This window comes from Cuculus canorus, chromosome W, assembly GCF_017976375.1.
Source record: "Cuculus canorus isolate bCucCan1 chromosome W, bCucCan1.pri, whole genome shotgun sequence".
Taxonomy (NCBI): domain Eukaryota; kingdom Metazoa; phylum Chordata; class Aves; order Cuculiformes; family Cuculidae; genus Cuculus; species Cuculus canorus.
This window is the reverse complement of record NC_071440.1, coordinates 22,255,443-22,270,652: the sequence shown is the minus strand read 5'-3', so window position 1 is coordinate 22,270,652 and position 15,210 is coordinate 22,255,443. Positions and strand designations below refer to the sequence as shown.

The 15,210-nt window shown below is 46.6% G+C and overlaps 1 protein-coding gene across 10 annotated transcripts in view; it reads left to right on the top strand.

The window, feature by feature from the left end:
* The window catches only part of LOC128850214 (transcription factor 4-like), a 79,043-nt gene that overhangs the window by 42,262 nt on the left and 21,571 nt on the right, over nucleotides 1-15,210 (top strand). For 9 of the 10 annotated variants that reach the window (XM_054053205.1, XM_054053200.1, XM_054053203.1 and 6 more), the window contains 3 exons: nucleotides 13,451-13,556; nucleotides 13,917-14,050; nucleotides 14,589-14,721. In XM_054053205.1, the coding sequence (XP_053909180.1) occupies nucleotides 13,451-13,556; nucleotides 13,917-14,050; nucleotides 14,589-14,721 (373 nt within the window). Of the gene's footprint in view, nucleotides 1-1,704; nucleotides 1,846-13,450; nucleotides 13,557-13,916; nucleotides 14,051-14,588; nucleotides 14,722-15,210 lie in introns of those variants that run through there. The other variant, XM_054053206.1, reaches the window with a different exon arrangement.

Below are 15,210 nucleotides of genomic sequence, written 5' to 3'. Positions count from 1 at the left end.
AGAGGAGAGGAGAGGAGAGAAGAGAAGAGAAGAGAAGAGAAGAGAAGAGAAGAGAAGAGAAGAGAGAAGAGGAGAAGAGGAGAAGAGGAGAAGAGGGAAGGGAAAGAAAGGGAAGAAAAAGTGGAAGAGAAAGGGAAGAAAGAAGGGGAAAGAGAAGAAAGAAAGGAGGAAGGAAAGGAAAGGGGGGAAGGAAAGGGGAAAGAAGAAAGAGGAGAAAAAGGGGGAAGAAAAGGGAGAAAAAAGGGGAAGGGAGGAAAAAGGGAAGGGAGAAAAAAGGGAAGGGAGAAAAAAGGGGAGGGAAAAGGGAGAAGGAAAGGAAAAAGGGGAGGGAAGAAAAAGGGAGAACGGGGAAGGAAAGAAAAAGAAAAAAGGGAGGAAGGGAAAAGGGGAAGAAAAGTGGGAGAAGGAAAGGAAAAGGGGAAAAAGGGAGAAGAAAAATTGGGAAGGGAAAAAAGAAAGGGAAGAGAAAGGGGGGAGGAAAGGGAAAAGGGGAAAAGAAGAAAAAAGGGGAAAAGGAAAAATGTGAAGGAAAAATAAGGGGAAAAGAGAAGAAAAAGAAGGAAAAATAGAGAAGGGAAGGGAAGAAAAAGGGGGAAAAGTGAAGGAAAAGGGGAAGGGGAGGAAAGGAAAAAAGTGAAGGGAAAAAGGGAATGGGGAAAAGTGGGAGGGGGAAAAGGGAAGAAAAAAGGGGGAAAGGAGAGGAAGGAAATGAAATGGGAAAAGACGAAGGAGGGAAGTGAAAGAAAAGGGGAAGGAGAAAAAGGAAAGGGAAAAGGGAAAGAAGGGGGAGAAAAATAGGGAAAAGGTCAGGAGAAAAGGGGAATAAAAGGGGAAAAGGAGAAGAGGGAAAGAAAAAGGGGGAAGAAAAAAGTGATGGAAAAGGGGAAAGGAAAAAGAGGGAAAAGGGGAAGGGAAGAAAAAAGGAGGAAAGAGGGATGAGGGAGGGAAAAAGGGAAAGAAAATGAGGTAAAAGAAGAAAAAGGGGAAGAAAGAAGTAAAAAGTGGGGAAAAAGTGAGGGGGGAAAAGGAGGACAGCGGGAAAGGGGAAAAGAGTGAAGAAAAGGGAGGAAAAGATGAGAGAAAAGAGAGGAAAAGGAAGAGAAAAGGAAGGAAAAGGGGAAAGGGAGGGGGAAAAGGGAAGAAAAAGAAGGAAAAAGGGGAGGAAAGAAGATAAAAGGGGAAAAGGGAAGAAAAGAGGGAAAAGGGGAGAAAAACAGAAAAAAGGGGGAAAGGAGGAAAAAAGCAAAACGAGAGGAAAGGAGGGAAAAGGAAGAGAAAGAAAAAAAGATGGAAAAGGAGGGAAAGGGGAAGGAAAAAAGAAAAAGGAGGAGAAAAAGAGGGGAAAAAACATGGAAAAGGGGAGAAAAAGGGGGGAAAAAGAGGGGAAAAAAGGAAGGAAAGAGGCCAAAAGAGAAGAGGAAGGGAGGGAGAAGGGGAGGGAAAGGGTGAAAAGGAAGAGGAAGGGGGAAAAGAGAGAAAAAAAGAGGATTTAAGGGAAAAAAAAAGGCAAAAGGAGGTAAAGGGGAAAAAAAAAGCGGGAAAAGGCGGGGGAGGAGGGAGGGGGGAGGGGGGAGAGGGGGAGCGCGCGCCGCCCCCGCCCTTCCCGCCCCCCCCCCCGCGCTTTGGTCTCGCCCTCATTTGCATGCGGCGCGCGCCCGCCGTGCGCGCGCGGGGCGGGAGGGGAGTGAGTGTGGGGAGTGGGGGGGGGAAGAGAGCGAGCGAGCGAGCAGAGCGCGGTGAGATGCGAAGCGGGAGGAGGCAGAGAAAGGAGTTGGAGCCGGGACCATGTACTGCGCCTACGGCATCCCCGGAGGGGCCCTCATGTACTACTGCAACGGCAAAGCGGTGAGTGCGCCGCTCGGGAAACGCCACGAACCCTTCTTTGCGCCGGGGCTGGAGCGCGCGGGACCCGCTCGGAGGGATTCGGACCCCCTCTGAGGGATTCGGACCCGCTCGGAGGGCTCCGCACCCGCTCGGAGGGTTTCCGACCCGCTCTGAGGGCTCCGGACCCCATTTGTGGAGCTTCGGAGCCGCTTTTCCTGCTTTTCGCCCGAGTTTTGGTGCTTTTCACCCGGTTTGAGCGGTTCGGAAGCAGTTTGGGGGGTTTGGACGCGGTTTTTAGGGGCTGTCGCCTCATCTTTAGTGGCTTGCGCCGCACTTTTAGTGTTTTTCCACCTCACTTTTAGGCATTCGGAAGCAGTTTGGATTGGTTTGACCCTATTTTTAGTGGGCTTCGCCCCGTTTGTAGTATCTTTCGCCCCATTTTTAGTGGCTTTCGCCTCACATTTAGTGTTTTTCACCTCACTTTTAGTCATTCGGAACCGGTTTGGATTGTTTTGACCCTATTTTTAGCGTTTTTCACCCTATTTTTCGTGTCTTTCACCCCACTTTTCGTGTCTTTCACCTCACTTTTCGTGTCTTTCACCTCACTTTTCGTGTTTTTCACCCCACTTTTCGTGATTTAGAACCAGTTTGTATTATTTTCGCCCCATTTTTAGTGGTTTTCACCTCAATTTTAGTGTTTTTCTCCTCAGTTTTAGTGTTTTTCACCTCACTTTCGGTATTTTTCACCCCATTTTGATGTTTTTCACCTCACTTTTAGTATTTTCACCCCATGTTTAGTGTCCTTCACCTCATTTTTAGTGTTTTTCACCTCACTTTTAGTATTTTCACCCCATTTTTAGTGTCTTTCACCCCATTTTTAGTGTTTTCCACCTCACTTTTAGTATTTTCACTCCATTTTTAATGTCTTTCACCCCATTTTTAGTGTTTTTCACCTCACTTTTAGTATTTTCACCCCATTTTTAGTGTCTTCCACCCCATCTTTAATGTCTTTCACCTCATTTTTAGTGTTTTTCACCTCACTTTTAGTATTTTTCACCCCATTTTTACTGTCCTTCACCCCATCTTTAATGTCTTTTACCCCATTTTTAGTGTCTTTCACCTCACTTTTAGTATTTTCACCTCATCTTTAGTGTCTTTCACCCCATTTTTAGTGTTTTTCACCTCACTTTTAGTATTTTTCACCCCATTTTTAGTGTCTTTCACCCCATCTTTAATGTCTTTCACCTCATTTTAGTGTTTTTCACCTCACTTTTAGTATTTTCACCTCATCTTTAGTGTCTTTCACTCCATTTTTAGTGTCTTTCACCTCACTTTTAGTGGCTTTCACCCCATTTTTAGTGGCTTTCACCCCATTTTTAGTGATTCTGGACCAGTTTTTAATGTTTTGGACGTGTTTTCTGGTGGTTTGGACTCATTTTTAGGGGGTTTGGACCCATTTTGTCGTCGCTTGTACTCAGGTTTAGGGCTTTGGGACCCGTTTTATAGTGGTTCAGATCTATATTTAGGGCTTTTAGACCCCTTTTTAGTGATTTTGAACCTTTTTGTTGTGTTTTGTACCCATTTGGTAGCAGTTTGGACCCATATTTTGGGGTTTTGAACCCATTTCAAATATTTTTGAACCCATTCCTGGTGATTCAGAACATTTTTGAAGTGTTTTGAATGCATTTCATAGTGTTTTGGACCCATATTTACTGTTTTTTACCTCATTTTCAGTGATTCCAAATCAGTTTGTGGTGTTTTGAACTCATTTTATAGTGATTTGAACCCATTTTGTGGTGGTTTGGACCTATTTTTAGTGCTTTCGGAGCCGTTTTTAGCGATTCCAACCTAATTTGTACTATTTTGAACCCATTTTATAGTGGTTTGGACCCATTTCATAGTGTTGGAACCCATTTTGTAGCAGTTTGGACCCATTTTTACTCTTCCTGAACCCATTTTGTCGCGTTTCGAACCCATTTTCACTGTTTCTGTGACGTTACTCCTTCAAAACATAAAGCTTTGGCTCCTCCGGGTGGGAAAAGTTCACTCCTGGGACTCCGTCACCCGATTTTTTTTCCCTTTCGTGGCGTTATTCCTTAAAAAAATGAAGGATTTGCTCAAGTCCGGCCTCGAAAAGTTTGGCTTTCGGTTCAAATAGAGCGGAAGGAATAGGATGCGCCGAGCCCGGAACGCGGTGTTCCCTCCCTCCTGTTCCATCAACCTCTTTCCGGGAACAAATAACCCCCTAAAATCCCTTTCCAAGTACAAATAACCCCCCTGAAATCCCATTCCTGGCGATTCCGCTCCATCCTCCCTTCCAAATCCCAACAAAACTGCTTAAATCTCCCAAAAAAAGTGGTTTAGGAGAAGCCAAACAGGTTTTATCCTGCTGTTCGAGCTCGGATTTTCCCAGTTTTGTGGGAAAAAAGTAGGTTTAAAAACCTTAGAACGGGAAATCCGGAGGGGAATTTCTATGGAAATAACATTTTGGAGCGTCGAGATGGGGGAAAAACTGCTCGGATTTGGCTTCTTTGCCGTTTCTCTCCGGGTAACGGAGCTGGGAACGCAGTTTGTGGATGGAGCAAAGGAATTATCCTGGTTTTTTGGTGGTTGGGATTCATCCGGCTGGGATGGAAGCGGCGCAGCTGTTGGGATAATCAGGATTTAATTCGGATTAAAGCCATTTATCGGGTGGGAATGATATCCCAGGCGAGGAATGCAGGCCGGGGGGGGGGGGGCGAAACTGGGAATCCGGCCAGGAAAAAGCATGGAATTTAGTATGATAAAACATAAATATTTGGGAATTTTACTTTTATTCCCTTTATTTGAGCCACTTCCCATTCCAAAGGGATTCGGCTCTTCCTGACATTCCCACGCATGGCTTTAAAGGCCAAAAAGTTTCCCAGTTGCTGCCATACGACAATAAATCCCGGGAATCAGGATTCCTGCGAGATAAACAGCATTTAAGGAGGTTTTGGTGGGATTTGGGGTTTGTTTTTCCCTATTTTTGTTGTTTTATGGGGATTTTGGGAAGGAATTAAGCCCAGAAACATAGGGAGCGGCTCTGTTGGCGGTGGGAATGTTGTCGGGAATGCTGTTCTCCATCCGGAATGTCATGCCGACAGCTTGTCTTTACCGAAAAATCAGGAATATCCCCTCACCGCCCAACGAATCCCTTCTTTTTTCATTCCAGAAGGTGGGAATGCATCAAATCCAAGAGCTGGGCTTCATTCCGGATGTTGGGAAGCCACAAAAAAGCCGAAGCCGTGGCGGAAAGCGGCTCCGACGCGAGTTGAGGAAGAGGAGGGAGGGGAGAAAGTATTCCAAAGGGAATTTTGTGGCTATAGAGGCTGCATTGTTCCCACAGAACGAGGAGCGCATTCATTATTCCCAATGAGGCGCCGCTTCCAAACTTTTCCCTGTACAAAAAAAAGTTGGGAATTCCTTCTTTTTGCTTTCATTTTACCTCTTCAAACCCCCTTTTAACTCCCTCCGGCAGCGAAATGCCAAGTTCTCCCTTGGGAATCAACAGAATGAGGGCAAAAAAAAACCCTTCTGGAATCCAAAAAGGTGGAAAAATAAGGAAAAAGTGCCATAAACGCAGGTTTTTCGGGATGGATTTTGTGCCGGAGGGAGTTGAGGGCGAGTGTTTGGTGCCGTTAACTCTTTAGTGACGCTCCATCCGTCGCTTCTGAAAGGAATAATTGATTTGAGTGAACGTAAAACCAGCAGGGAAAAAATTGCCGTGTTAAGTATGGATAAGAAATAGACAAAAGAGGCTCAAAATTCCTCCAAAAATAGGGAAAAAAAGGGATTTCTTGCTATTTTAACCCTTGGAAGCGAGGCGGGGTTTCTTTTCCATCGGGAAATCGCTCGTCACCTGCTCTGATGCTGCTTTGCGGTCTGTTTATTCCATTTCATTTTGGGAATTGCTGCTTTTTCCGTCGTTTTCCCTGAAATATTTGGGATTTGGAGTGAAATTCTGGAAGAGGGGAAGGAAACCCCTCCCTATAGCAGCGTTTTCTGGGTGCTTTCAGCTCGGTGGGTGTTGAATTCTTGGAGTTACGCTTTCTCGCTTCCGAGCTTCCCAGCCTTTTCCCAACTGGGTTTCCAAAGCTTTCGATCCCAACTAAACTCAACGTTCAGGAGCTTTTCTTTGGTTGTATTCCGTCTTCTCATCCCAGCCGGAAGCTTTTGGACTCCCTGCTGAGTTGGGAGATGCCTCCGACTCCTCCGCGGTGGCGTTCCTGCTCCAAGGATTCCATGGATTAGTGACCAGGGAGGACTTGGAGCTGGTATGGGGTCGGTGGAGAACGTCCTTGGAGAAGGGAATGGGGAGATGGGAGCACGAGCGTCTTCTCCGGGTGGGAATATTGTGGCTAAACATCATATTTATTAAGAATTTATAAGATGAGGGAAGGATTTGGGCCCCGGGAATGCTGGATTCACGTCTCCGGCATCGGTGGACGGAGAATTCCGCCTGCCGCAGGAGATTGGGATGGGGAAAGCGGAATATTGGGAGGACATTCCCTATATTGGTGGCCATTGAGGAGTGGATTTGTCCAAATGGGAGGAATTTGAGGTCTGGATCGATGAAATGGACGGAGATCATTAAGTGGAGGGTCAGGGGGGAAATAAAGAGAGCTATGAATGGCATTAGAGATCAATTAGAGAGGAGTTAATTCCTATGGCAATTAAATTAGGGATAATAAATTCGGTATCGATTAAATGAGGGAGAAATTCTCTATCGATTCAATTAGAGAGAAGGTAAACTGTCGATTAAATTAGAGAGAAATTCCATTTCGATGCAATTCCATAGCAATTCATTTCCATATTGATTTAATTCCATATTGATTTAATTCCATATTGATTTAATTCCATATTGATTTATTTCCATATTGATTTAATTCCATATTGATTTAATTCCATATCGATTCAGTTCCATATTGATTCAGTTCCATATTGATTCAATTCCATATCGATTCAATTCCATATCGATTCAATTCCATATTGATTCAGTTCCATATCAATTCAATTCCATATCGATTCAATTCCATATCGATTCAATTCCATATCGATTAATTGGAGATAAGTTCTCTATTGCTTCAGTTCTATATCAATTCAATTATATACCGATTAAATTCTATATCAATTAAATTGTGTATGAGTTCAATTATATATCGGTTAAATTTTCTATCGGTTAAATTATATCTCAGTTAAATTCTCTCTCAAATTACCTATGGATTGAATTACCTGTCAGTTAAATTCTCTATCGATTAATTTACATGTCAATTAATTTCCCTCGGAGTTAAAATGATATAGAGATGAAATAAAATGGTGGATATAGGGATCTATCGGAAAGAAAAGGAGGGATCAATCCGTGGAAAATTAGCTGTGTGTATATATAAAGAGAGATTATATATATGTGTATATAAAGAGAATAAAACAGGATATAGCGTTAGAATAAATCTATATAGACTGTTATAGACAGAATGAATCGATATATGGTTATAGACAATAAATCAATATATATGTATGGTTATAGACAATATATACGTGGTTATAGAGAGAATAAATTATATACATGGTTATAGAGAATATATGTGGTTATACAGAGAGAATAAATCTATGGTTATAGAGCAAATAAATGTATATATAAGGCTGTATAGGGAGAATAAATCTGTATCTGTGGTTATATAGAGAGAATAAACCGAGATAGAAGGTTATGTATATAAACCTGGGTATATAGGGATCTGTTTAATGGAAAACTGCATGTATAGGTGAAATAAAACAAAGTATGTAGGGGTGTCGGTGAAATAAAGCTGCGTCTGTAGTGCTAGGAGGGAAAGAACCAGATAGATAGGGAGTGTTCTGGAGGAATAACTATATAGAGGGATATAGGTGATAGAACAGGGTATATAGGGCTGGATCTGATGGAAAACTACGGCTATAGGTGTGTGTTTAATAGAAAACGATGGCTATAGGTGTGTGTTTAATAGAGAACTATAGATATAAGGATATATTTAATAGAAAACTATGGCTATAGGTGTATATTTAATATAGAACTATAGATATAAGGATATATTTAATATAAAACTATGGCTATAGGTGTGTGTTTAATATAGAACTATAGATATAAGTATATATTTAGTAGAAAACTATGGCTATAGGTATATATTTAATAGAAAACTATGGCTATAGGTGTGTGTTTAATATAGAACTATAGATACAAGTATATATTTAGTAGAAAACTATGGCTATAGGTGTATATTTAATATAGAACTATGGCTATAGGTATATATTTAATAGAAAACTATGGCTATAGGTGTGTATTTAATAGAAAACGATGGCTATAGGGATATATTTAATAGAGAACTATAGATATAAGGATATATTTAATAGAAAACTATGGCTGTAGGTGTGTATTTAATATAAAGCTATAGCTATAGGTGTATGTTTAATATAAAGCTATTTATAACTGTAGCTATCGGCGTCTGTTTGCTATAGAACTCGATCTCGGGATGTATTTTAGCTCTGTCCCTATATCTGGAGTTTTATTCCACTTCTCCCCCTATGGCTGTGGTTTTCTTTTAGCTCGATCCCATATCTGCTTGAGATAAAGCTATAGATAAGGATGGGTTTGATATGAAATGATAGCTGTAGGGATGTATTTAATAGTAAATGATGGATATCGGCGTATAGTTGATATAAAACTGTAGATCGAGGGATGCATTTGATATAAAAGTATCGATATAGGGGATATAACGGAAATAAAACTACATATTTAGGGCTATATCTAATATAAAAGGAGAGATATAGGCACAGCCTAAAGAACTCTGTATAGATAATGCTCTTTATGGATAAAAAAGTATCTCTATAGGTCTCTGCCCACAATAAACCTCTATCAATAAGGATTTATGTCTTATATAATGGGGTATTTATCTGGAGAGCTACAATAAATCTATATATACACCTATAAAAAGCTACGTTTGTAGGTATATATGTGAAAATAAAACCATATAGAGCCATCGAGCTGAAATCAAGCGATGGATAGAAGGAATATGAAACTACGGGTAGGGATAGAGCTGGAATAAATCAATATATGTAGGGATGGAGCTCAATTAAATATATATATATAGGCATATATCCCGAATAAATGAATTTATATAGGGGTATAGCTCGAATAAACCTCTGTATATGAATATATACCTAAAATAAAGGTTGATATAGGGATATAGCTCAAATAAATCCATCTATATAGGGATGTATGGGAAATAGAAATGGATATATAGGGATCCGTCACAACTAAATCGATGTATACGGGTCTGTATGGCAAATAAATTGATACAGAGAGGGCTGTACCTCAACTAAACCGATGTATGTGGGGCTATAGCGCAAATCAATCGCTATATGGGGGTACAGCGCAAATAGATTGATGTATATCGGAGAGATCGCAAATAAATGGATGTATTTCTCTCCAATAACCCCATTTCTATAGGAAAATATCTCTTTTTGATGGAATTTTGGCGCTTCCAGTGGAGAAACTTGGGGTGGTTTGGGCTTCAAAACTGAAATGAAAACTGAATTGAAAATCAAATTCGATCCAACGGGGATTAAATCGATATGAAAATACTATCAGAGCCTGGTGCTCCGGCTTTTGGCTTGGAGGAGGGGAACAAAAGCTCCGACGCCTGATGGGCAGGAAATTGGGACGAGGAATTGTTTGTTTCCTGTTTCGCCCTCGATCTGGTTCCCATTAAGCTTCGGGGGCGCCGAGAAATTCCGACGCCGACAGAAAACAGGAGGATTTGCTGGAAAAAAGGGACTATTTTGACCATTTCTGCTCTGATTTCCCTCAAATCTCTCTCATTTTCCCTCAGATCTCTCTCATTTTCCCTCAAATCGCTCCCATTTTCCCTCAGATCGCTCCCATTTTCCCTGAGATCTCCCCGTTTTCCCTCAAATCTCTCCCATTTTCCCTCAGATCTCCCCTATTTTGCTCAAATCTCTCCCATTTTCCTTCAAATCTCTCCTGTTTTCCCTCAAATCTCTCCCATTCTCCCTGAAATCTCTCCCATTTTCCCCAAATCTTTCCCTCTTTCTCTCAAATTCCTCCCATTTCCCTCAAATTCCTCCCATTTCCCCTCAAATCTCTCCCCTTTTCTCTCAAATCTCTCTCGTTTTCCCTCGGATCTCTCCCATTTTCCCTCATATCTCCCCGTTTTCCTTCAAATCTTTCCCATTTTCCTCAAATCTCCCCTATTTCGCTCAAATTTCTCCCATTTCCCTTAAATCTCTCCCATTTTCCCCAAATCTCTCCCATTTCTCTCAAATCTCTCCCCTTTTCCCCCAAATCTCTCCTCTTTTCCCCCAAATCTCTCCCCTTTTCCCCCCAAATCTCTCTCATTTCCCCCAAATCTCTCCCATTTTCCCCCAAATCTCTCCCATTCTCCCCCAAATCTCTCCCATTTTCCCCCAAATCTCTCCCATTTTCCCCCAAATCTCTCCCATTTCCCCCAAACCTCTCCCATTTCCCCCAAACCTCTCCCATTTTCCCCCAAATCTCTCCCATTCTCCCCCAAATCTCTCCCATTTTCCCCAAATCTCTCCCATTTTCCCCCAAATCTCTCCCATTTCCCCCAAATCTCTCCCATTTCCCCCAAATCTCTCCCATTTTCCCCCAAATCTCTCCCATTTCCCCCAAATCTCTCTCATTTCCCCCAAATCTCTCCCATTTTCCCCAAATCTCTCCCATTTCCCCCCGAATTTCTCCCATTTTCTCCCATTTTGGAATTATTTTCCTGCTCCTTCTTTCATTCCAATCGTTTCCCCGTTTTTTAGGGAATGGACTGTAGAGCTGGTCCATCCTGGGGTGCTTCCGGAGGCGTTTGGAGCCCCACGAGGAAGGCCCACAGTTGGGTGGACACAGATGACCCCATAGAACCTTCAGCTCCGGGTGTAAAAATACCCTTTTTCCCTGTTTTTCCCATAAATATCTTTTAATTCAGTGATCGAGAACCCCATCATTAATCCATCGCAGCGGAACATCGTGTAATCATGGAGTCGAGGTTGGAGAAGGCCTCGGAGCTCCTCCAGGCCAACCATCGGCCCACTAAGCCGCGTCCTGAAGCCCCACATCTCCACAGCCGCGGTCCGTTTGAAGCTTTCCGTGCCCTTCCCACTTCCCGAGTCCTTCCTCCTTTCTCCCCCGGCTTCGTAGGACCTCCAATGGCTTTGTCTCACCCAGTGGCTCTCTTCCTCTTCCATTTCAACCCCCCCTTGAAGTTCAGACCCTCCTCTTTGCAATAATCCCGTTCCTCTTTGATGGAACTCCATTTCCACGTGTCCCTCTCGGGCTTCTCCCCCTCCTTTTCTTCTCGCGGGTGGTCGGGAGGAGATAAGAGTGCGGCCAATGGTGGATCCTCAGCGGTGACATCCGCAGCTCCTCAGCTTTTGCTCTTCTTCACCCCCATTCTGGTCTTCAGAAGCCATCGCTTTGCGCCGTCTCCTTCCCCGTTATGCAAATGGCCTTCTCGTTATGCAAATGAGGCTTTCAAGTTAACGAAGTCGATTTGCACGCGGGCTCTGGCGAGAAGAAGCTTTGAAGGTTTGGCTGAAAGGGACAAAAAGACCTTCCGTTCCTTGGACTCGATGATCTCAAAGGGCTTCTTTACCGAAGCCTTTGTAGGAGATGGAGGAGGCGGTGGCCCGAGGTCAGAAGGGACTTCACAGTTAACAGTTGGGGCTCAGGGTCTCCTCCAAACCCCCCTTAGATCCCTCAAGCCTGGTTCTGCAGCCCCTCAAAGCCCTCTCCTCCATGTTCTCCAAAGCGTTTGGTGAGCTGCAGCTTCTCGGCCTCCACCACCTCAAAGGTCTTCTCCAACCTCACCCTTCTGAGCTTCCAACCAAAGCGTTCCGTGAGCTCAGAGCGGAATTCACCCTCTCTTTGGAGATGGTGACCACGGGACAACGCCCGAGGCTGGAGAGAAACCAGAGCTTGGAGAGCTTATTTTGGGCCTTGGGGGATGACATCATGGTCTCATTTGTCTTCTCCTGGCGTTTCCTTGACCCGCTTTGAACTGAGGGCGTTAACGAGCTGCAACGTCCTGGAGGCCCATCTGGAAACCATTTCTGCTGCCTTTGAGGATGGGAACGCTTTGGAGAAGACAAAATCCAGGCGAGGAGATGCCAGAGGTGTGGAGCGGCTCCTCCTCTTGGGGCCGGAGCGCAGGTTCCACCTCGGAGGGTCCTCCTCGATGCTCTCTTTGAGGTTGGGAAGGATCTCCAAGGTCAACGCCTGATGGAATCCGTGAGCTCAGGAGGCGTTGAGGACCTCCGAGATTGTCCACCTCAAGGCCGCGGTGTTGCCCGAGCCGGAAAGGAGGAGAACCGTGAGGTCCTGAAGGTTGGAGAAGCCTCCAAGGAAGGAGGAAGGGTGGGAGGGGGGGGTTGGTTGCCATGTGGTGGCCACATCTGGTCTCAATCGTGGTTTGATGGGAACGCCAACTCCTGAAGGTCCTTTGGGCGGGTTTGGAGAGTGGAGGAAAGCTGGAGAAGAAGCGCCATCTGGTTCTCGTTGAGACCTTTTTGCAGGTTGAGGGAATCATCTCAAGGCTGAGGAGGTGGGTGGGATTGTTCCTTCCGGGCTTTTCATCAACCCCCGCGGCCTCTTCCTCTCCAACCCCCACCACCTCCTCCTTCTTCTCACCATCTGGATGAAATTAGAGGTTGCAAAGTGCCTTCTGCTGGAAACCTGGAAGAGATCGGCCACCGGAAAAGGCCGGGAGAAGGAGGGGGGGAGGTCCTCCCGCCGCTCCCACCACGAGACGGTGGGGTTCTTTCCCCATTTTGGACCTCCAGAGTGGGACAAAGGAGGTCCTCCATCGCTGGAGGTGTTCAAGGGTGGCTCAGAGGCACCTGAGGCGGTGGGAGGTGACTCTGGAACCTCATCGCAGAGGTTCTCCAGCCCTCCCGTCATCTCCGTGGCTCCACCAGCTCCAGAAGCTCTGGAGGCCTCCGGAATTGGCCGCACCGCTCCAGGTGGGCTTCGGGTTTAGGTGGACAACCCCCTCCTTCTCCTGAAGGTGGAGCTTCGTGGCCGGTGGGGTCATCGCCATCTTTCTCAGCCGCCTTCGCTGAGAAGATCCGTATTCATCCGGGAGGTGACGACCTCCCGCTCTTCCCGACCCTCCGGAGACGGGATGAGAGCTCCTCCAGCTGAGGAACATCTCCCCCACCCAATCCCTCCCTCAGAAGATGTTTTCGAGGCTCTTTTCCTTCACTTTTTGGTTGGTTTCAACCCCAAAAAATGATCATTTTTCTCCTAAAAAGACTCCAAACTCCGATTTAGCCCCAAAATCCCAAAGTTTGGCGCTTGGAGGAGGTTTATTCCCGCTCCGAATCGGAAAGGAAGGAGTTTTCCTCAGGGTGACATCTGGTTCCTCATGATTTGAAGAGCAGATGTTCCGCCGGTGGCTTCGTTCCTGCCCCAAAAGAGGACTTTGGGGTTGGAAAAGGGGTTGAGAAGGTCAGAAGGTGTTTGGTGACCACGAAAAGGCCAAAATGGTGGTTTCTTCTGGGTTTTTTTCCTGCTAAGAACCTTCTGGTTGGTGTTGTTGCTCCTCAGGTCTACGCTCCGTCGGGCAGCACTGCCGACTACAACCGCGACTCGCCGGGGTATCCGTCCTCCAAACCAGCAGCCGGCACCTTCCCCACCTCCTTCTTCATGCAAGGTGAGAAGAAGCCTTCCAGAAGGCCCCTCATTCCCATACATTTCCATCTTTCCATGGAGAGACACCAAAAGACCTCCGAGAACATCCAAAGGAAGAACGTGGAGCCACGTTCTTCTGCCCATGGCCTTTGGAACCTGCCCAGAAGCAGCGTGGGATGGGTTGGAGGGACCTTGAAGGTCATGGGATGGGTTGGAGGGACCTCAAAGCCCCCCCAGATCCCACCTCCCGCCACGCAGAGGACCATGCGGTGGCTGTGGTTGCCCCTCGGGCCAAATGTCCTCATCCCGGAGGCCCATCTGGAGGGCTTTGCTGAGGAAGCAAAGGGCCAATTGGTGGAGTTGTTGTCTTCTTCTCTTCCAGATGGACATCCCAGCAGCGACCCGTGGAGCTCCTCCAGCGGGATGAACCAACCGGGCTACGGCGCCATGTTGGGCAACTCTTCTCACATCCCACAGTCCAGCAGCTACTGCAGCCTCCACCCCCACGAGCGCCTGGTGAGCGGTGGGATCATGGGCTGAGGTTCTCCAGAGGGTCCTGGCCAGGCTGGATCATGGGCCGAGGTTCTCCAGAGGTTCCTGGCCAGGCTGGATCATGGGCCAAGGTTCTCCAGAGGTTCCTGGCCAGGCTGGATCATGGGCCGAGGTTCTCCAGAGGTTCCTGGCCAGGCTGGATCCATGGGCCAAGGTTCTCCAGAGGGTCCTGGCCAGGCTGGATCCATGGGCCAAGGTTCTCCAGAGGTTCCTGGCCAGGCTGGATCATGGGGCCAAGGTTCTCCAGAGGGTCCTGGCCAGGCTGGATCCATGGGCCAAGGTTCTCCAGAGGGTCCTGGCCAGGCTGGATCATGGGCCAAGGTTCTCCAGAGGGTCCTGGCCAGGCTGGATCATGGGCCAGGGTTCTCCAGAGGTTCCTGGCCAGGCTGGATCCATGGGCCGAGGTTCTCCAGAGGGTCCTGGCCAGGCTGGATCATGGGCCGAGGTTCTCCAGAGGTTCTCCAGCCCGATGCCATGGAGATGTCCCCTCTTTTCTCCCCAGAGTTACCCGTCCCACTCCTCGGCCGACATCAACTCCAGTCTTCCTCCGATGTCCACCTTCCACCGCGGTGGCTCCGCCCACTACAGCGCAGCGTCCTGCACGCCGCCCGCCAACGGCACCGACGCCATCATGGGTGAGTGGACACGTGGACCTCTTTACTCCCTGTGTGTCTTCTTCAGCTCCTGGAAGGTTGGGGGGTGGTTCCTCTGATGGTCCAACCCCAGCAGGTCCCATTGCTCCAAAGCCACGTGGCCTTCAAGGCCTCCAGGAAGCCCCTGAGCTCTTCTCTCTGGACCAGAGGGGACAGCCAGAAGATGCCCCAACGGAGGGTTGGACGGGAGGAGATGGTTCTTCACCCGGAGGGTGGTGGACTCCACAGCTTGGAGAAGCGTTTGGCCCTCAGATCCATGCAGAGCTGCATTCCATGGGCCTGGTGGATCCCTTCCAGCTCTTCCATGAGCGTTGAGGTTCTCCTGCGAGACCTTCGCTGCTCCTCAGGGTTCCTCTCCATCTCAGGTCCTTCAGGAGTTGCCCTCGTTGCTCCTCAGGGTTCCTCTCCATCTCAAAGCCCTCTTAGATCCCACAACTTCCTTGGAAAACTCCACCAGAGCAGGTGGAAACG